We start from the raw sequence: 22,221 nt of genomic DNA on the forward strand, positions 1-22,221 counted from the left end.
TCTTTTTAGTGGTTGGTTTCAACGATAAGCCAGCAGACTGCAAGGTTAGTCTAATGAAAAAGTCTTCCTCCCACTTTTGTGTAAAGCTTTTCCACTTTCTTTGTCTCCACTGTGCCCATTTTGAAAAGGTTACCTACCTACCTGCACTAATCCCATTTTACTCACCCCATGTTCCCATCAACTCTCCCAGATTCTGCCACTCATCAATTTACATGGCAGTTAATCTACCAACCCCTTCGCATCTTTGGGATACAGGAGGAAACAAAATCATCCAAGGAAAATCTATATGGTCGCATGTGCAACTCCACACTGTTGGCACCCGAGGTCAGGATTGAACCCAGGTTGCTGGAGCTAGGAATCCCTCAACCAGCTGCATCACTCTACTGTTCAATGTGTTTTCTTGTAGCTGTGTTGAAATGAATAAATGAGTGATGGTATCACTGTGCTCTAGTAAGAATTCAGAAGAATCAACAATGCTTTAGTAATGAAGATGGGATGCAGTGGATTCCATTTAATCGGGCCATCAGTTAATTGGAGCAGCAACATATTTGGCACAACTCATAAATAACAAGAATTAATTAAGAAAATAGCTGGGATTTGGGACTGTGGAACAATGCCACTTAATTGGGGCAGATGACTGTTGCCAAACATTTTCTAACTAGCTTCAGTTGTATGCACTTGTGTAGCCACTAGACACTAAACCGTGCTTAGAACGAACAGTTTTTAAATAGCGTCACTTGCGTGTTTGTGTTCAAAAAGCAGTGATTTTTCTCTCTGATGGTTGGAGACTAATAAACAGTATAACAATTCAGAACTGCTTTGCTCACTGTAGTTTCAAGCATTCAGGCTTGGAGGTACCAGAAATGGCTGGGAGAGAAAATGAAATAATTTCACTCCTTCAATTAAGTTAGAAAGAATCTGAAGGTATTAACAATCATCTTGAATGTTACCATTAAAATGAAGATTTGGAGGGTACTTTTGTCCAAAGCAATGAATGGAGGCAGTGCACTATCTGCTCTGGGTGTCTGTATTGATTTTGTTCATTTACAGTCAATCAAAAGAACACATTAGTGTACATGAATGAATTTGTTGATCAGTAACTATTTGGAATTAATACACAGCTTTATAGTACTGTAATAGTTTTGGATGTTCTAATTTATTATGTATTTCATTTAAATACATAATTTGTTCTTCAGTTAAACAGCAGTTTGTCTTTTTTTATACTTTTTTGCCTATTTCCGTGACACTTCAGCTAACTGGGCCAGAATGCACTGGTTCTGATGCGTCTCAATTAACAGGAATCTGCTGTATTTAGAAATTCCTTTAGAAAGTCGTGGAAAATAAGACATATAAAATTGTAAAATTATGGCAATAACTGCAAAACTAAGTTATATTGGAAAGCTTTTGACAATAAAGCCAAAGGTGGATTTAATGTTTACTTCGAGCACTTGGCATGTTCTTGTACATTGTAGAGGCTATGCATGAAAATGCTGAAAAGCAAAATGTGCTGAGTGGAGGGAAATGATATTCCTAGCAGAGACTATCATTTATGCACCACAGGGAACTTGTTGGCACTATGAAGTGCAGTGGACATCCATTTGGAAAGATTGTTGAGAGCACATTGCAATCCAGAAATATCCAAATAACTTCAGTGCTCATAACCAGATGCCAGAGGAAACAACTGGGGATCACATTGTCAATCTGAAGATTTTAGTCATCCATTGTAATTCCAACAAGGTATTAGGTCACAGGTCAGTGTTAGGATTAAGTGATGAACAGATTCAGGCTAAACTCTTTATCCCTTAACTTTACTATTCAGAAGGCAACAAGAACTGCTGTTACAATTGAAATAAGACAAGACATGAAGCAAGTGTTTTGCTCAATGGCATTAAAGGCAGTTTTGGCAGGAACTCAGGTAACCATGGCAACCTGAGAGTCTGGAAAACCGCAGATCATATGAGTGCTTCAGACGGATTATCAAAAAAGTTACAAAACTTTTGTCTGCCTATAAAATCAGATTGGTGTTATAAATGTAATAGGTTTGAACTCCTGGCACCAGCTTGTAAAAGCACACCAAGCATGGCTGACACAGGATACCAAAGTCTAGCGTTTACTCAGAGTCTAGGCAAACAAAACAAATAGCAGAAATAAAGACTTTGTTGGCTTTAAGCTCTATATCTTAATGAGTAATGAGTGATATTCAGCAGCCAGGTCAGTTGTACTTACAGTGCACTATAACATCTTCTACCTTACTGTAATCTTCTTCTTTCTGTCCCTTCCATTTCCCCTGCCTTTGTACATCCTTAACACATGTATCTACTGTAACACTTTACAGATCGAACCAACCTGAAATGTGTACAGATTGTCAGGGGATTGTTGATAATAAATTTGATTCCAGATGTGATGTGTGGAGACACAGTTCACATTATATTTCATTGTATTTCATGTGGGTATCCTGGATTTCTGGCAAACATTTGACCAAGACGAAGTAGAAGAAAAAGGGAGGGGGCAAGGTTAACAGAGTGAGATCACTCATCTAAGTTGAATCGGTGAGCTAGACAAGTAGGGGACAACCATCAAAGTTAATTTCTGGCAACAGAATCACTGAGATCCAGACAAAAAAGATTTGATTATGACTTTTCATGCTCAAACCTTGTGTGTTTATGGGACAGCCCAAGGGAGGAAGAGAAATGGAAGTAACTGGGAAATAACAAAAACAAGGGTTCCAAGCTAAAAGTCACAGTAAGTGAGAGCCTTTATAAGGATCTGTCTGAAGTCATGAGAAAGTTCCTCTGAACACATCACGTAGAGTGACTGTAGCCAACTTACTTTGCAGGAGTAAGAGACATTTTTCCTGCACTAAATTCAAAAGATGTGAAGGCAGAACAATTAGCTTTCCCTACACATTGATCACACTGGCTGTCACATTTGTTTGGACTTAGTCTGATCTTAATCTCAGTGATAACTGGCATGAATTAAATGATTTTGTGCTTTCAAACATGGCAGACTAATATGAAAAACGCAAGGAATATAAGTAAACCCAAATCTGGAAAAGTGCGTGATACCAAAGGAGAAATGAAGAACCTCATCTCCCACAGGCAATAAATGTGAAATGAAGGGTGCCCCTGGGAACGTGAGCGTTTTTGTGAGAGTCATAGTCCGCGATTGTAGAGCAATTGTTTTTTCTTATTAGTATTGGGTCATTGATTAAAGAATGGAAACTGGGAAAGAGGGCTGCTGAAATTCTAGTTGATATGTGGGTATGTAAATGCATGTGTTTGCATGAGTGATTACATATAGCATTCCTTTGTTTTAAAGTCTTACCATAGTAAAATCACATACAACATAGAACAGGACCTTGAACTCATGGTACCCATGCCAACCAAAGTACTAATTCCAGCACTTGGTCTGTAGCCTATTGAAGTTAGCTTAAAGTGGGGTTGGTTAAGTTTTTCCATTGTTTAGCCTCTTTAAAATTTGAGTGCAAGTTAAATTTTGGATTGGAATTGATTAAAAGTACGGGATCACTCTGTGGCTTTTAAAATGTTGATGAAATATGGCAACTTGCCAAGTGTGAGGTTTGTGTAAAACAGGCTGAAGCATGTTGCAGTTAGGAAAGAGGCAGTGTTGCAACTTTTGAAAAACATAAAGATAGGTAAGTGCCCAGGTCCGACCGGATATATCCCAGGTTACTACAGGAAGCGAGGAATGAGATTACAGCACCTTTGCTGATGATCTTTGTGGCCTCACTGGCCACAGGAGCAGTACCAGAAGACGGTATAAAAAATGGAAGACATCATTCCATTGTTGAAGAAAGGTAATAGGGATAATAATGGGAATGACAGACTACCAAGTCTTACATTAGTATTGTCAAACTATTGGAGAAGATTTTTAGAGATAGGAATTATGAGCTTTGGAGAAACATTGTCAGTTTAGGGATAGTTAGAATGGTTTTGTGAGGGGTAGGCCATGCTTCATGAGCCTGACTGACTTTTTCGAAGAAGTGATAAAATTGATGAAGGTAGACCCTTGGATGTGGTGTATATGGATTTTAGTAAGGTGTTCAACAAGATTTCCCATCATAAAGTCAGAAGGCATGCAATCCAAGCAAACTTGGCTGAATGGATTTGGAACTGGCTTGCCCATAGAAGGCAGAGGGTGGTAGACAGTGCATATTCTGCCTGGTGTTCCACAGGGGTTTGTTCTGACACCCCTTTTTAAAGTCATTTTTATAAATATCTTAGATGAGGTAGTGGAAGGGGATGGGGGTTACTAAGTTTGCAGATGACATGAAGGCCAATGGTGTGGATAGTGGAGAAAGTTACCAATGTGACATTGACCAGGTGCAGAGCTGGGCTGAGATGTGGCAGATGGCATTCAATCCAGAAAAGTGTGAAGTGGTGCACTTTGGAAGGCAAAACTTGAAGGCAGAGTGGACAGTTAATGGCAGGACTCTTAGCAGTGTGGGGAACAGAGGGATTTTGGGGTTCAGTTCCATAGATCCTTCAAAGTTACAGCACAAGTTGAGAGGGTGGTTAAGAGTGTGTATGGTGTTTTAGCCTTTAACTAGTAGGGGAATTGAGTTCAAGAGTCGTGAGATAATGCTGCAGCTCTCTAAAACTGCTTAGGCAACACTTGGAGTGATGTGTTCAATTCTGGTTGCCTCATTATAGGAGCCTTTAGAGAGGGCATGGGGAGATTTACCGGGATGCTCTCTAGATTGGAGAACATCTCCTATGAGGAAAGATTGAGCAAGCTGGTGCTTTTCTCTTTGGAACAGAGAAGATAAAGGCAATCAGATAAGAGTGTATAATAGTGGTCACCAACCTTTTTAAGCCCAAGATCCCCTACCTCGACCTCAGTGAAAGGCAAGATCTACCTATTAAATTGTTTAGAGAAAAAACAGCTCAGATTGTACTTCCAATTTGAGGCCTTTTATTTGGGCTAATTGTATTTGAATTACACAAAACACTTTTGTCAAACTTTCAAATTCATTCAAACAAGAAAACACTGTAACTAGCATATCAAACAGGCCATAGTTGTCTTTCTTTAAGAATATTACAATATTTCACACCTTTAATTCTAAGTTTCATTATTTAATTTTATTTCAACATGAAAAATAAATGAATAAAAATTGACCGTTGCACTCAGTGTGATGACTGGGGCTGAATACTTTCTGCTTGTTCCCTGAAATTTGGCTCATAACTACAGACAGCCAGTCTGAGACAGTCTGTGAGGTGTAGGGTTGCTAACTGTCCCGTATTTCCCCCGCTAAGATAGAACGTTCCTATGAAACCTTTCGTGCCGAAATACTTTACGCCGAAGAAGCAATTACCATTAACTTATATGAAAAAAAATTTTGAGCATTCCCAGACCCGAAAAAATAACCTACCAAATCATACCAAATAACACGTAAAACCTAAAATAACACTAACATATACTAAAAGCAGGAATGAGATGATAAACACACAGCCTATATAAAGTAGAAATAATGAAAATTAAGCCAAAACCGATTTGTGGGGTTAAAACAAAATCAGCACATACACGCATGCGCACACAGGTACCCGCGCAAAGCTTCATGGTCATGGTAGTCTTTCCTGGGGTAAACACAAGTGTCCCAGGATTTGACTGCTACTTTTGTCCCTTATTTGGGAGTGAGAAAGTTGGCAACCCTAGTGAGGTGTCTGTCAGTAAGTCAGCTCCTGTACTTAGATTTAATCATTTTCATCTGTGAAAATGCAATTTCACATAGCTAAATTGACCCGAAGTAGGCACTGTCTTATAGTGCTATAAAACCAATGCACACACCGTGCATTGCTCGGCCCCATCAGTAGTAATTGCCACCAGTTTATGAACGAGGAGGTCATTTTCATGGACATATTTTTTAAACTCATTGTAAATATCCTCACCTCTCGTTCTTTCCTTTAATTGCAAAAGAGCGAGGAAGTCCTCCTTTGTTGTAAAATTCTGGAAAACCATTCTGACAAATACAACAAGCTGAGCTGTTTGCATTACATCCAGGGATTCATCGAACTGTAGTGAAAAATATTCACGTCCTCTGACGGTGACTCTACCCTCCTTGTCACTGTTGCAGGGCCAAGCGGTACATTATGTATTGCGGTTGTGATACCGTTTTTGTTTTTAAAGTCATTAAAACAGTCTCTGCGGTAATGACCATTGCTTCCTTGAATAAACCGCCATCTGTAAAAGGCTTCTTGTGTTCAGCCAAAAGGTGACTTACACAAAATGATGCTTCAATAGCAGACTTATTTTGAGCAGCATGTTTTGTGGAAAACGATTGCTGGGCCTTCAACCCCGATTTCAGCTCAACTTTCCAGGCACGAATTGCGCTCTCTGGGGAGTAGGTGTCTTTACATTTCTGGTAGTTGGTGTTGTGGTTCCGCTCCAGATTCCCTCTTTTAGTCAGTGCTTGTGTTTGGTGGCACAACATACATACACACTTGTCTTTCACCAAGGTAAATAGAAATTCCTCTTCCCTTTGTATGTTTTCGCCTTCTTTCATGGAGCCTCCGCTTTGCTATCAGGATATCGCGAGCAAGTGCCGATTGCGTTGCCTCTGATCTGAGCCGACATTCACCTAATTAATTAGCTTGTTTATTTCGGCTTTTTTTCTTAAAGATGTGCTGTGTGCATCCTGACTACCGCTGCACTCCCGCATGCTTCGCGGCCCGGAGGTTGGGGACCACTGCTGTATATTGATGCTTGCGACAGTCTGTACTCTTATCTAATCTGATTGGTCACTTTGATGCAGCACAGGCTACGCTGAAAACGCGGTGCATGGCGGGGGAACTACACACATGCGCACTGGGCAGAAAGAACGGAACTAAACCCCCGTAACCCGGAAACAATCTCTCTTTACAAACAGCTTTTTAGCGAAAATATTGCTATATTACCATTATCCTAATTAGTATTACTTTGATAATGCTCACATTTCAACAGTATTTGTGTATTTATTTTTGAATTTTCTTCGGGATCTACTGGGAAAGTCTCAAAGATCGACCAGTCGATCGTGATCAATGGGTTGGCGACCCCTAGTGTATAAGATAATTTGAGGTATGGATAGAGTGGACAGCCAGGACCTTTTGCCTGGGGCGGCAAAGGCTAATACAAGAGGACATACTTTTCAGTTGATTGGAGCAGAGTATGGCGGGGGACGGGGATGTCAGACAATTTTTTTTACACAAAGAGTGGTGACTGCATGGAACACACTGTTGGGTGTGGTGGTTCAGGCAGGTACTCTAGGGGCACTTAAGTCACTCTTAGATAAGCGCATGGATGAAAGAAAAATGGAGGACTATCTAGGAGGGAAGGATTAGATTGACCTTGGAGTAGGTTGAAAAGCCGGCAAAACATTGTGGTCGAAAGAGCCTGCACTGTGCTATATTGTTCTGTGTTCAATGTTCGGACTTCAGAGATAGAGGCTGTTAGTCTACCATAGTAAACAAGAGAAAATCTGCAGATTCTGCCGATCCAAGCAACACACACAAAATGCTGGAGGAACTCAGCAGGCCAGGCAGCACTATGCAAAAGGATACAGTCGATATGTTGGACTGAAACCCTTCATCAGGAATGTAACCTTCTAACTTTGCCTTGATCGTTGGCAGTGTTATGCAACCTTGAAATGTCTGGTTTTAAATTAATTTTGCTTAAAGACAACTTTCTTTTAATGTGATTACATTTTATCTTACTTCATGCAGTCTGTGTTATAATATTTGGTATTGCACAGTGTTGAAATGCACATTCACCAATGCATAATTTAATTCATTCAATGCACATAAGAGGTCCGTTCTGGAAGGACTTCTCCCACATCCAGATTCAGGCTTTAGCAAGTAAGAAGAAATCATACACCTGAATTGGGGATTAAAGCATCCAATTAACGCAAGATGAATGAGAACGTAAGATAAGGGAAAACTTTATGCTTTTCCAACTTGCATAAAAAGTACAAGTTGTATAAAAAATACAGTGTGGGTCTTGATACACTCAGTGGCCACTTTATTAGGTACACCTGTACACCTGCTCAATAATGCAAATATCTAGTCAGCTAACTATGTGACAATGACTCAATGCATAAAAGCATGCAGACATGGACAAAAGGTCCTGTTGATGTTCAAACCAAACATCAGAATAGGGAAGAAATGTGATGTAAGAAACTTTGACCATGGAATAATTGTTAGTGTCAGATAGGTTGATTTGGGTATCTCAGAAACTGCTGAACTCCTGGGACTTTTACACACAACACACACAACAGTCTCTGTTGTTTACAAAGAATGGTGCAAGAAAAAAAAGAATATCATGAAGGTGGCAGTTTAGTGGGCAAAAACATCTTGTTAATGAGAGAGGTCAGAGGAGAAAAGCCAGGCTGGTTCAAGTTGAGAGGATGGTGACAGCAATTCAAGTAAAAACATGCTACAACAGTGGCATCCAGAAGTGGATCATCTGCAGCAGAAGTAGACCATGAACATATAATCAGTGGTCACGTTAATAGGTACAGGAGGAACCTAATAAAGTGGCCACAGAGTGTATGTTAAAGATAGAAACTCTGTAAAAAGCTTGTGTGAAGCTTTTTCACAACAACCAGAAATATCTGCTCTATTTGATGTTTTCAAGGCAAGCACGAAGACTTTGAAGGTTTCATGTAGCTGAAAGTTGTGAGAATGTCACTTACTTGGTATCATTGATAACATTTGTAATTACTTCCACGAGATCTTGGGAGTTAATATCTTGCAAAGACAAACCAATCCCTGCCCCTTGATGTATCATATGCATCATGTTTTCTCGCTGATCTCCAAATAGAGGAATGATAACCATCGGTACAGCAGCGCAGATCGCCTCATAGATTCCATGTGCCCCTCCGTGAGTCAGGAAAGCTCGTGTTTTGGGATGTGCTAGTACACAGAACAATGGAAAACAAGAAATGAATCCATCATTCCCTAATCAACCTTGAATCCACCTCCTTCAGCAATGTGCTGCAGAAGAAGAGCTTCCAATGTTAACACCTCAAAGCAATTTTCTTGTGAAACTGGATTGTGAGAAACTATTAGCAGAGTTTATGACTACACTTGAAAATTACAGCCTAACTTCTCAAGAGTGAAGGTAATACTACTTGGACACATTGAAAGTGGTCAAAACTTGAAAAACGCTTCCAGAAATGATAACTGATACGTACACTGGACAACAAAGATTTTGCTTCCTGAATACCTTTAGATGTATCTTATGAATTTTGGGCGACTGATCATGAAAATCACCATGAAATTTCCCTATCACACACCATTTTTAAAACAAACTTATGTTTATTATTTCAATTCATAATTCAAGTCAATTAAAATGTTGCCTACAATGTAACCTGGAAAGTTTCCTATCTTGTCCAGGCATGCTTGGGCATGCTTGGGCGGTGTGGCTACTGCATGACAGGACAGGTTTTAGTAATAATTATTGGGTTCAGGACTGTAAGGATGGAATTTGCTATCACCAGGCACAAAAATTTTTATGAAGGATTTTAATATTTGAGACAGATGCTTCCCAGAATAACTGATGCCAAGATTAAGGAAAGCATTTTCGTTGGTCCACAAATCAGACAGGCAATTTGAAGAATTTCTAGTGGGACCGGAGAAAATCACATGGAAGGCATTCAAGGAAGTTGTTGAAATTTTTCTCGGCATCTACAGAGCACCAAAGTACATGCAGCTGGTTGAAAGCATGCTTCAAGCATATAAAACCATGAAATACAACATGTCATTAAAGATTCAATTTCTGTATTTAGACTTCTTCCCTGCAGATCTTGGTGCTGTTAGTGACAAGCATGGTGAAAGGTTTCACCAGGACATTGCAGTCTTAGAGAAAAGATACCAGGGCAACTGGAATCCATCAATGCTGGCAAGTTATTGTTGGACACTTAAGCAAGAAACCTCAGACACTGAGTACAAATGAAAATCATTATCAGAATATTTTTAACTTAGTTGAACTGTTGCAAAGCATCAGCACCATTATGCAATTAAACACATTATATTCAATAAAAGTTACTTTGTTGTTTTTCCAAATTCTTACGTGATACAAGTAGTCTGAAATCATATTTGTGTTCATCTTCAAGCAGTCAATCATAAACAAAAAAAAATTCTGGGGAAGCAACATTTTTTAAAAGATTTGTTGTCCAGTGACTTGGTCAATAGTTAACTTGATGAAAGGTCTTTGAACTGCAGTATTAACTTCATTTCCTACTGCTTTGTATCCCCAGCATTTTCTGTTTTTATTTCTGATTTCAGTGATCAATAGTTTAAATTTTTGGTAGATTTTAACTACCCAAGACTTCAGGGGATTTTAGGGAAAGGGTTGGTTAATGAAATTGGACAGACAGAATAGCAGGACTGGCTTGAGCTCCATTTGGACTCCTCCTGATCCTATATGCAGAGATAATTATGGAAGAAGATGTTTCATTGAGCATGTGCAAGCTGGACAAATTGGAAGTGTTTGAGGATATGCCATCCTGTGCCAATCTTCCACTCAACTACTGTATGCATCCATTGAAAAAAAAATCTATTGTAATGTCCCAGGCTCAGGAAGTGGAAAGTATAACTTTCAAGAAGTGTTCTGAAGCTGTAGTAGTAATTATCTGGGCACATTTATCTCACAAACCTTTTCTTTCCAGGTTTGATCAGGTACTAAGCCTCACAGACAACTCAACCCAACTCTGGGTGAGCCCAGAGGCCAAATTGAAACAGAAAAAAATATATCTGTGACCCATTGGCTGTCACTCTCTCAAATAAGTCCTTTAGGGGCACAGAGGTGCATTAGTTGCAGGAGGAAACTGGGGGTAAGATCTCTTTATCAAGAATGCACCCAGATTACCTCAATAAAATAATTTCCTTCTTTACTGTATGCATCAGTACAATTAGCAAGGAAATTCAGTAAAGGCATCCACCCCTCTAATGAACCGGCTCGAGCTCTCACACCCAACCACCAATGGGGGAAGACATTATCAACTGATGTTGCTCCCTTACCCAGTAAGTCATTCTGTGGCAGCCATTCCAGGAGCTTGGTGTTGGGTGCCAGCTTCGAGGGCCTTTCTCCACTGTACTTCCACACCACCTGTCACAAGAGAGGCAAAGATCACCTGCTGAGTCACATTTTATCTATTCCCTTAGATTTTTGTCTGGCTCAGCGGGAGGAACTCACACAGGACCCTGGGATCAAGTTTAAACCTGAGACATAGACAGAAAGCATTGCCTTGCCCTCTGATAAGACTTGCAGAGGATTATCTCAAGAGCAAAGGAACAATTCCGAACGAGGTTGGAGGCGTAATCAGATGCATGTCAATGGCAACAATCATACCAGTGCCCAAGTAGAGTAGGGTGAGCTGCCTTAATGGCTATCATCCAGTACTACTCATATCTACTGTGATGAATTGCTTTGAGAGGTTGGTTATGGCTAGAATCAACTCCTGTCTCAGCAAGGACCTGGACCTACTGCAAACTGCCTATTGCAGATACAATCTCATTGGCTCTCCATGCAGCCTTGATCACCTGGACAATACAAATACCTATGTCTGGATGCTGTTTAGTGACTACAGCTCAGTGTTTAACACCTTCATTCCTACAGTTCTGATTGAAAAGCTCCAGAACATGGGGCTCTGTACCTCCCTCTGCAACTGGATCCTCAACTTCCTAACCATAAAACCACACAATCTGCGCGGATCAGAAATAACATCTCTGTCTCACTAACAATCAGCACCGGTTCATCTCAGACAAGTGTGTTTAGCCCACTGCTCTACTATCTCTTCACCCATGACTGTGTGACTAGACACAGCTCAAATGCCAAAAATAGTTGTAATATCAGTAAATTTAATGATGATACAACTATTGCTGACAGAATTTCAGCGTACAGCAGCAAGATATATCAGCTAGTTGAGTGGTGTTACAGCAACATCGCACACAATATCAGTAACACCAGAGAACTGATTATGGACTTCAGAAAAGATAAGACGAGGGAACACACACCAGTCCTTAGAGGGATCAGAAATGGAAAGGGTGAACAGTTTCAAATTCCTGGGTGTCAACATCTCTGAGGACCTATCCTAGGACCAGCATTTAGATGCAGCTACAAAGAAAGAACAACGGTGGCTATATTTCATTAGGAGCTTGAAGAGATTTGGTCTGTCACCTAAGACACTCACAAATTTCTACAGATGTACCCTGGAGAGCATTCTAACTGGCTGCACCACCATCTGGTATGGAGGGGCGAGGAGGATCTGTACAGGATCAAAATAAGCTGCAGAGAGTTGTAAATAGTCGGCTCCATCACAGGCACTATCCTCTGTAGTATCCAGAACATCTTTCAGGAGTGATACCTCAAAAGGGTGGCAGCCAGCATTAAATCCCCATCACCCAGTTCTCTTTGCTACCATCAAGCCTGAAGGCACACACTCTACAATTCAGGAACAGCTTCTGCCCCTCTGCCATCCAATTTCTGAGTGGACATTAATCCCATGAACAATACCTCACTATTTTTTAAATTTCTATTTTTGGACTATTTATTTAATTTAACTATTATATATATAATTACTGTAATTCACAGTTTTTTCTATTATTATGTATTGCTGCTGCAAGTCCTTAATGATGGATGCTGCTTTCCTATGACAGCACTCCATGTAGATGTGCTCAATGATGGGGAGGGCTTTACCTGTGATGGACTGAGCCATATCCACTACTTTCTGCAGGATTTTCCATTCAAGGGCACTGGTGTTTCCATACCAGATCATGATGCAACTAGTCAATATACTCTCTACCACCCATCTGTAAAATTTGTCAAAGTTTTAGCTGCCATGCCAAGTCTTCACAACCTTATAAGGAAATAGAGGCACTGCTGTGCTTTCTTTGTAACGGCACTGACAAAGTGATAACACTGAAGGATGTAAAGTTGCTGACTCTCTCCACCTCTGATCCCCCAATGAGGACTGGCTCATGGGCCTCTAGTTTCCTCCTCCTGAAGTCAATAATCACCTCTTTGGTCTTGCTAACATTTATTTTCATCAATTCCCACCAGATCCCATCTCTAATTTACCCAGTAGGGGCAATTTTGCAGAGGCTGCCACGCCACACAGTTTTGGGATGTGGCGTGAAATCTGTGCTTCCGGAGGAAAACCACTTGGCCACAGAGAGAATGGGCAAATTCCAAGATGACAGCTGAACTCAGTATTAAACTTGGGCCTCTGGATGAATACACGAGAAACATGGACTTTAAATCACAACCCAAAGTCAGATCTGGAATGAGTAGCATTCAAAGTTCAAAGTAAATCTATTATCAAAGTAGGTGCTTATATGTCACCATATACAACCCTGAGATTCATTTTCTTTCAAGCAATCACAGTAAATACGAGAAACACAATAGAATCAATGCAGGACCACACTTAAAAGGATGGAAAATCAATGTGCAAAAGACAACAAGCTGTGCAAATACAAAAAGAAAGAAAAAATAACAATTAACAATCAATGAATATGAAAGTGAATCCACAGGTTGTGGGAACAGTTTAGTGATGGGAGATAATAATTCTTCCTGAACCTGGGGATGAGAGTCCTGAGGCTTCTGCACCTCCTTCCTGATGGCAGCAGTAAGACGAGAGCATGGCCTGGGTGATGGATGCTCTTTTCTGCAACTGTGTTCCTTGTAGGTGCACTCAATAGTTAGGAGGGCTTTACCCGTGATGGATTGGGCCGTATCTATTACTTTTTGCAGGATTTTCCCTACAGGTGCCTTAGAGTTTCCATACCAGGCCTTGATGTAACCGGTCAATATACTCTCCATGACACATCTATAGAAGTTTGTCTAAGTTTTAAATGACGTGCTGAATCTTTGCAAACTTCTAACAAAGTAGAGGCACAAATGTGCTTTCTTTGTAATGGCACTTGCACGCTGGACCCAGGACAGATCCTCTGAAATGATAACACTGAGGAATGTAAAGTTGCTGACCATCTCCACCTCTGATCCCTGATGAGGACCTCTTGGACCTCCAGTTTTCTCCTCCTGAAATCAATAATTATCTCCGAGGTCTTGCCGACCTTGAGGGAGAGGTTGCTATGGCACCACTCAGCCAGATTTTCAGTCTCCCTTCTATATGCTGATCCGTCACCACCTTTGATTTGACCCACAACAGTGGTGCCGTCAACAAATTTAAATATAGCATCGAAGCTGTAGTTAGCCTCACAGTCTAAACTATAAAACAAGTAGAGCAGGGGGCTAAGTACATAGCCTTGCGGTGCCCCTGTGCTGAGGGAGATTGTGGAGGAGATGTTGTTGTCAATCTAAGCTGACTGGGGTCTGCAAGTGAGTAAATTAAGTATCCAAATGCACAAGGAGGTATTGAGGCCAAGGACTTGAAGTTTGTTGATCAGTTTTGAGGAGATAATAGTATTGAATGCCAAGCTGTATTCAATGAAGAGCATCTTTGCTGTTCAGATGTTTCAGGGTTGAGTTGAGAGCCAGTGAAATGACCTCTGCTGTGGACCTTGAGCTGGTAGGCTAATTGGAGTGGATCCAAGTTGCTTCTCAGGCAGGAGTTGATATGTTTCATCTAAGCACTTCATCACAATGAATCTAAGTAGTACTGGACTATAGTCTTGTGGCAGGTTACCACGTTCTTCTTGGGCACTGGTATAATTTAAGCCTGCTTGAAGCAGTTGGTTACCTCAGACTACCAGAGTGAGAGGTTAGAGATATAGGTGAACACCCAGCCTGTTGATCAGCATAGGTCTTTAGTACTCGGCCAGGCATCTCGTCCAGGCTGGATGCTTTCTGTAGGCCCACCCTTCTGAAGGATACCCCCATTTCAGCTTCAGAGAATAAGATCACTGAGTCTTCCGAGGCTGTGGAAGTTTGTGACAGTCAAAGCGACCATAAAAAGCGTTGAGCTCATCTGGGAGTGAAACTCCGTTGTCACCTATTGCATGCCACTGAGTTTCTCTTTGTAGGAGGTGAGAGCATTCAAGTCCAGCCACAGCCGTTGAGCATCCTTCAGTGATTCCGGTTTGGTCTGAAATTGCCACTTCCCATGTGAGATGGCTTTCTGGAGATCCGGTTCCATTGAAGGATCAACAGGCTCATGGGGCATCTGGCTGTCACACAGGGGAAGGGATTGAAAGCATAAGCATCCACACACATACATCACCCCCCCCCCGAGGACAAACCAGTTTAGTAGGTGGACTCCATACAACAAGCCTGGAGGGTAGCAATGCAAGGCAAAGCTCACAATCAAAGTAAAGCAGGGTAGCAGGTGTGGGGAAGAACAGGACATTGGGACTTATGGGATAACTCCGTAAAGGCTCAGACCAGAGAATGATGTTGACTCCTAACCCCTCACCACCCCCTCCCCCCACCGACCTACCCCGTGCTCGAACATTCTCTAACTTCTCGGGTCACTTCACAATCCCTTACTGAACTCTGGACAGTTGTCGAACTCCTGTGGATTAAATCCAAGACACAGTCCTCATTTTTTAAATCTAAAAATTAAAAATAACAATATTCACTCTGATTGAGGTGAAAGAGTTGAGACACATTAAAGCACAATGAACCCTAACTTAGCTTGCCTACACTGTACACAGCTGTGAAAATTTGCTGTGCGTGTGTTGACCAGGCAAAAATCTGCCTCCTTTTGTCATCACCTTCTGAGGAATTTGACCAAGCGCTTCTGCAATCACGTTGGCTGTCGAGATTGGCATGTCAGAAATCATGGATCCAAAGGAGAAGATCACAACACCATGTTCTCCAGAACTGTTCAGAAAGTCTTCCAGGTCCTGGAAAGGGGAAAAAAGCTTTTTAAATATTTAGCAACTACAAGATTTGTCTGGGTTGTTTTTTCAGAGGATGAAGAGAGATCCGATTGAGGTTTATAAGCTAATGAGAGGCAGAGATAGAGTAGACAGACAGTATCTTTCCCCCAGGGTTGAAATGTCTAATACCAGAGGGCACGTATTTAAGGTGAGGGTGGGGGGTTAAGTTCAAAGGAGATGTGAGGGGCAAGTCTTTTTTTTACCAAGGGAGTGGTGTGTGCCTGGAATATGCTGCCTGGCGTGGTGTGGTAGAGCCAGATACTTTACAAACACTTAAGAGATGTTTGGATAGGCACATGAATGTGAGGGAAATTAAAGGAGATGGACATTGTGTTGGCAGAGGGGTTTAATTTAGTTCGCCATTTGATTACTAATTTATTAGTTTGGCACAACATTCTTCCCGTGACAGACTGAAACCTCTGTCACTTTGGATCTCATTATAGTTATCCAGGAAATGCTGATGATACTCAGTTGTGGGACAATCATTTGTGTGATCTGTTATGGACAAGTCACTCAGGAAGGTAAGATATTGATGTGGAATCCCATGCAGTACAGAATTTGTCCAGGAAATTATGTGCGTTCCTTTGCCATTGTTATCTGGTAATGCTGGGTATGTAGATGATATACTAGAAACATATTGAAGCATAAGACCATAAGACATAGGAGCAGAATTAGGCTATTCAGCCTATCAAGTCTGCTCTGCCATTTCATCATGGCTGATTCATTTCTCTCTCAACCCCACTCTCCTACCTTCTCCCCGCAACCTTTCACGCCCTGACCATTCAAGAACCTATCAACCTCCACCTTAAATGCACCCAATGGCCTGACCTCCACAGTTGCCTGTGGTAACGAATTCTACAGATTCACCACCCTCTGAAATTCCTCCTCAACTCTGTTCTAAATGACCATTCTTCTATTGTGGGGCTAGGCCCTCTGGTCTTAGACTCCCCCACTATAGGAAACACCCTCTCCACATCCGCTCTATTTTTCAACATTTGATAGATTTCAATGAGATCTCCCTCATTCGTCTAAATCCTAGCGAGAAAAGCCTGAGAGCCATCAATCTCTCCTTATATGATATGCTTTTCATTCCTGGAATCATTCTCATGAATCTCCACTGAACCCTATTGAACGCCAACGCATTGTTTCTTAAAAAAGGGGCCCAAAATTGCTCACAATACTCCAAGTGAGGCTTCACCAGTGCCTTATAAAGCCTCAACATTACATCCTTTCTTTTATATTCTAGTCCTCTCAAAATAAATGCTAACAATGCATTTGCCTTCCGCACCACCAGTTCAACCTGCAGATTAACTTTTAAGGAATGCTGTATGTCCCTTTTTAACTCATATTTTTGAATTTTCTCCCCGTTTAGAAAATAGTCTGTGCTTTTAATCCTACCAAAGTGTGTGACCGTACACTTCCCGACATTGTATTCCATTTGCCACTTCTTTGCCCATTCTCCTAATGTATCCAAGTCCTCCTGCAGACACCCTGCTTCCTTAATAAAACACATGCCTCCATCTAGCTTCATGCCATCTGTAAACTTGGACATAAAGCTATTAATTCTGTCATCCAAATCACTGACCCTGGCAGGACATCACTAGTAACTGACAACCAATCAGAAAAGACTTCCTTTATTCCCATTCTTTGCCTCTTGCCAATCAACCAATGCTCTATTCATGCTTGTATCTTTCCTGTAATACCAAGGGTTCTTATCTTGTTAAGCAAACTCAAGTGGGGCACCTTGTCAAAGGCCTTCTGAAAACCCAAGTACACAACGTCCACCGATTCTCCTTTGTCTATCCTGCTTATTTCCTCAAAGATTTTGTTAAGTAAGATTGGCCTTTAAGGAAACCTTGCTGACTTGGGTCTATTTTACCATGTGCATAAAGTACCCCGAAACCACATCCTTAACAATCGACTCCAACATCTTCCAACCACTGAGGTCAGAATTGTCCTATAATTTCTTTTCTTCTGCCTTCCTCCCTTCTTGAAGAGTGGAGTAACATTTGTAATTTTTCTGTCTTCTGGAACAATTCTGGAATCTAGTGATTCTTGAAAGATCATTACTAATGCCTCTACAATATCCACAGCTACCTCTTTCAGGATACTGGGGAGTAGTCCATCTGGTTCAGGTGACTTAACTGCCTTTAGACCTTTCAGTTTCCCAAGCATCTTCTCCCTAGTAATAACAACTGCACTCACCTGTGCCCCCGGACACTCTCGAACTTCTGGCATACTGCTAGAGTGTCCACAGTGAAAACTGATGCAAAATACTTATTCAGTTTCTCTGTCATTTTCTCGTCCCCCATTGCTACCTGTGCAGCATCATTTTCCAATGGTTCAATATCTCCTCCCTCCTCTCTTTTACTCTTTATATATCTGAAAAACACTTTTGATATCCTCTTTGATATTGTTGGCTAGTATACCTTCATATTTAATCTTTTCCCCCTTATGACTTTTTTAGTTGCCTTCGGTTGGTTATTAAAAGCTTCCCAATCATCTAATTTCGCACTAATTTTTGCTCTATTATATGCCCTCATTTTTGCTTTTATATTGCCTTTGTCTTCCCTTGCCAGCCACTACATCATCCCACCTTTAGAATAAATTCTTCTTTGTTGGGATGTATCTATCCTGCACCTTCCAAATTGCTCCCAGAAATTCCAGTCATTGCTTCTCTGCTGTCTTCACTTCTAGTGTTCCCTTCCAATCAACTTTGGCCAGCTCCTCACTCATGCCTTTCTAATTCCTTTTACTCCACTGTAATACTGCTACATCTGACTTTATCTTCTCCATCTCAAATTGCAAGGTGAATTCATTATCTCCTGAAAGTTCCTTTACCATAACCTCTCTAATCAAATCCAGTTTATTACACAACAGCCAATCCAGAATAGTTGAACCCCTAGTGGGCTCTACCACACGGTGATCTAAAAATTCATCTTGAAGGCATTCTATAAATTCTCTGTCTTGGGATCCAGACCAAATCTGATTTTCCCAATCTACCAGCATATTGATTATCGTAACATTGCCCTTTTGACAAGCCTTTTCCATCTCCTGTTGTATTTTGTAGTCCACATCCTGGCTACTGTTTGTAAACCTGTATATAACTCACATCATCTTTTTACCCTTGCAATTTCTTAGCTCTACTCATGAGAATTCTACATCATTTGATTCTATGTCACCTCTTTCTAAGGATTTGATTTCATTTTTTACAGCAGAGTCACAACACCCCCTCAGCCTAACTGCTGACCCAACTATATTCTTCCTTCAGCCATGACTCAGTGATGTCCACAACATTATAACTGCCAATCTCTAACTGTGCTGCAAGACCATCTACTTTAATCTGTATACTGCATGCAATCAAATATAAAACATTCAATCTTTCATCCAACACCCTTTCAATTTTGTCCCCCTGACTGCAATTTTGCCCTTTCATCTGCCTGTCCTTCCTGGCAGTCTCACTGCACACTGTCTCGGCTTGTGAACAACAGCCTTATCATTCTGGTTCCCATCCCCCTGCCAAATTAGTTTCAACCCTCCCAATCCGCTCCAGCAAACATGCCCACAAGAATATTGCTCTTCGTCAAGTTCAGGTGTAACCCATCCCTTTTGTACAGGTCATACCTTGACCAGAAGAAATCACAATGATCCAGAAACCTGAAACCCTGCACTCTGCACCAGTTCCTCAGCCACACATTCATCTGCCAAATCATCCTATTCTTAACCTCACTGGTGCCTGGCACAGGCAGCAATCCAGAGATCACTACCCTGGATGTCCTGTTTTTCATCTTTCTACCTAGCCCCCCAAATTCTCTCTCCAGGACCTCCTTGCTTTTCCTACCTATGTCATTAGTGCCAACATTAACCAAGACCTCTGGTTGCTCACCCTCCCACTTTAGATTGTCATAGACCTGATCCAAGACATCCTTAATCCTGGCTCCTGGGAGGCAATGTACCATCTGGGCATCTCTATCATGCACACAGAAACTCATGTTGTCTACTCTAACTATGGAATCTCCTATCAGTACTGCTGTCCTCTTCTCCCCCTTTTGCTTCTGAGTCACAGCGCCAGACTCAGTGCCAAAGACCCGGTTGTTGCAGCTCCCCCCCAGGTTGGTCAAACCCTTAACAGTATACTTATTATTGATGGGATAGGTCACAGAGGTATTCTGAACTGGTTGCCCTTTTCCCTTCCTGCTCCTGACAGTCACCCATTGTCCTACCTCCTGCAACTTAGGGGTGATTATCTCTCTATAGTTCCTATCTACCTCAGTCTTCTGTAGAAGGTGTAGATCATCAAGCTGCAGCTCCTGTTCCTTAGCTCAATGCTCCTGGTGTCGATGTGCTCTGGAGCTCTCCCAAAGTTCCTACATCTCACACAAAGAACACAACAGTCTCCACCCCTGGAGCCATTCTCATTGCTCTAATTATGTACTAACAGGAAAAGAATGAAGAATGAAGAAGAAGAAACTTACCAGATACTTACCTCGCCCAAGCCTGATGAGTCAAAGCCTCCCTCCCAACTCACGTAATGGGCGCTCCACTTGTCCTTGCCTTACTTTTATTTGCCTTTGCTAATTCGTGAGGCCTCTTGCAACAGCGCTGCTGAAATTCTGTGAGAGCTCCTTTACTTAAATCTCTCGTTGTCCGACCTGCGCCAACTCATAAGCAAAACTAGTTATGCCTCAGAAATATGGAATCTACCATCTCAAATATATAGCGAGAGTTAAAGGGCTAATGCCTTAGCAAGATCCAGAAAAACTCATCTATGCATTTGTTTTTAGCAGGCTTGACTACTAAAATGGCATTTTCACAAGTCTCTGTAAAAAATCGCTTGGACAGCCGCAGCTCATTCAGAGTGCTTCTACTAGAGTCTTCATTAAGACCAAGACGGTAGAACTTGTCACTCCAGTTCTCAGATCACTACACTGGCTTCCTGCCCATCAGAGGATTGACTTTAAAATATTACTACTGGTTTATAAAGCACTGAATGGTCTAGGGCCAAAATACAGCTCTGATCTCCTGCTGCATTATGAACCTTCCTGAGCTTTCAGATTGTCTAGGCGGGTCTGTTTACCATCCTCAACATGGTGAAGCAGCATTTAGTTGCTATGTTCCACATATCAAGAATAATCTTCCAGAGGATCTGAAATCTGCCCCATCTTTAAGCTCTTTTAAATCAAGGCTTAAAACTTTTCTTTTCACAGTAACTTTTAATTAGAATCTCCTGCAGTGTAACTTCTATTTATCATATCTATTTTTTGCGTGCTTTTATTCACTTATATACTGTCTGAAATTTGATGCTTGATTTTTATATCTTGTTCTATATAAAGCACTTTGAACTGCCTTGTGTTTGAAAAGTGCTGTACAAGTAAACCTGTTGGCTTGCTTTTCACTCTGATACACCACTCAGTATGGGTCATCATTCACAACCCTTTTTGAGACCAACTTGTGTACAAGTCTACACGAGTTCTTCATGATATAATTAATGAATAACTTCCCTCTGAGTTCAATTCCTCTTAGCTCACTAGTTCCCAAAGTGGGCAATATTGCCCATTTGGCAGTGGTGGGTTTCTAAAGATAAAGGGGGCAGTAGGGGGAAGTGCTCAGTGACAAGGGGGACTGCAGAGGGATTACAGGCTTAATTTAAGGAATGAATTACTTAGTGTAAGTGTTTGATCCTCAATGTCTCATAATTGATTGCATAATCACCACATCTCTTGTTAAACCATTGGTCTCAGTCTTTGCTCAAAACGTATTTTAGTTGTGAAAATCAATGGGACACTTCTGTATTTGACATATCATGAGAAGAATAGACTGAAGAACTCATGTTATTTCCAGGCCACATTTTAGGTGCATTCTTAGCATTCACCACTGTAGTACAGTGGTAGGTGGTATGATTCCCATACTCCAATCACACAGTAATGCAATTCTTGTGAATTGGGGTATTACATTCAATGAGATGACGTTTAGAATCTGCCATTCTGAATGATCTTGAGGGCATTTGAAGGCTCCTTAATCACCTGAAGAGAATACACTCTGATTAAGCAAACAAGAACTTGGCTTATTTTCAGTCACCTTGTGAACACTTTCAGACATGGAAAACACTTCAAAACATGTTTGCTAGCTCTTCACAGCAAAATGATGATAGCTTGCATGCTTAATACACATTTAGTTGCTTATTGTTAAATCTGGAAAGCCCCATAAAATTGGAGAAGAGTTGATTTTACCAGTAGAAAGGGAGGTTCTGTGAAAGGTTTTGCACAAGTCACCAGACCAAATAATTAAAGCGATTCCGCTCAGCAACAACTCTATTCAAACAGGCAAAATGTCTGAGAATGTGGGAGGTGCAGACATCCCACCTCTCCTGGAAGTTCCAGGAGTT

The 22,221-nt window shown here is 41.2% G+C and overlaps 1 protein-coding gene across 1 annotated transcript in view; it reads right to left on the bottom strand.

Annotated features, from left to right (window-relative positions):
• Positions 1-22,221, bottom strand: part of LOC140199894 (UDP-glucuronosyltransferase 1A1-like) — a 29,514-nt gene that overhangs the window by 2,184 nt on the left and 5,109 nt on the right. Inside the window, exons 2-4 of the mRNA XM_072262398.1 lie at positions 15,669-15,800; positions 11,016-11,103; positions 8,687-8,906 (exon numbers count right to left, since the gene is read on the bottom strand). Of these exons, the coding sequence (XP_072118499.1) occupies positions 8,687-8,906; positions 11,016-11,103; positions 15,669-15,800 (440 nt within the window). The remainder of the gene's footprint in view (positions 1-8,686; positions 8,907-11,015; positions 11,104-15,668; positions 15,801-22,221) is intronic.

The sequence above is a fragment of the Mobula birostris genome, chromosome 6, assembly GCF_030028105.1.
Source record: "Mobula birostris isolate sMobBir1 chromosome 6, sMobBir1.hap1, whole genome shotgun sequence".
NCBI lineage: Eukaryota > Metazoa > Chordata > Chondrichthyes > Myliobatiformes > Myliobatidae > Mobula > Mobula birostris.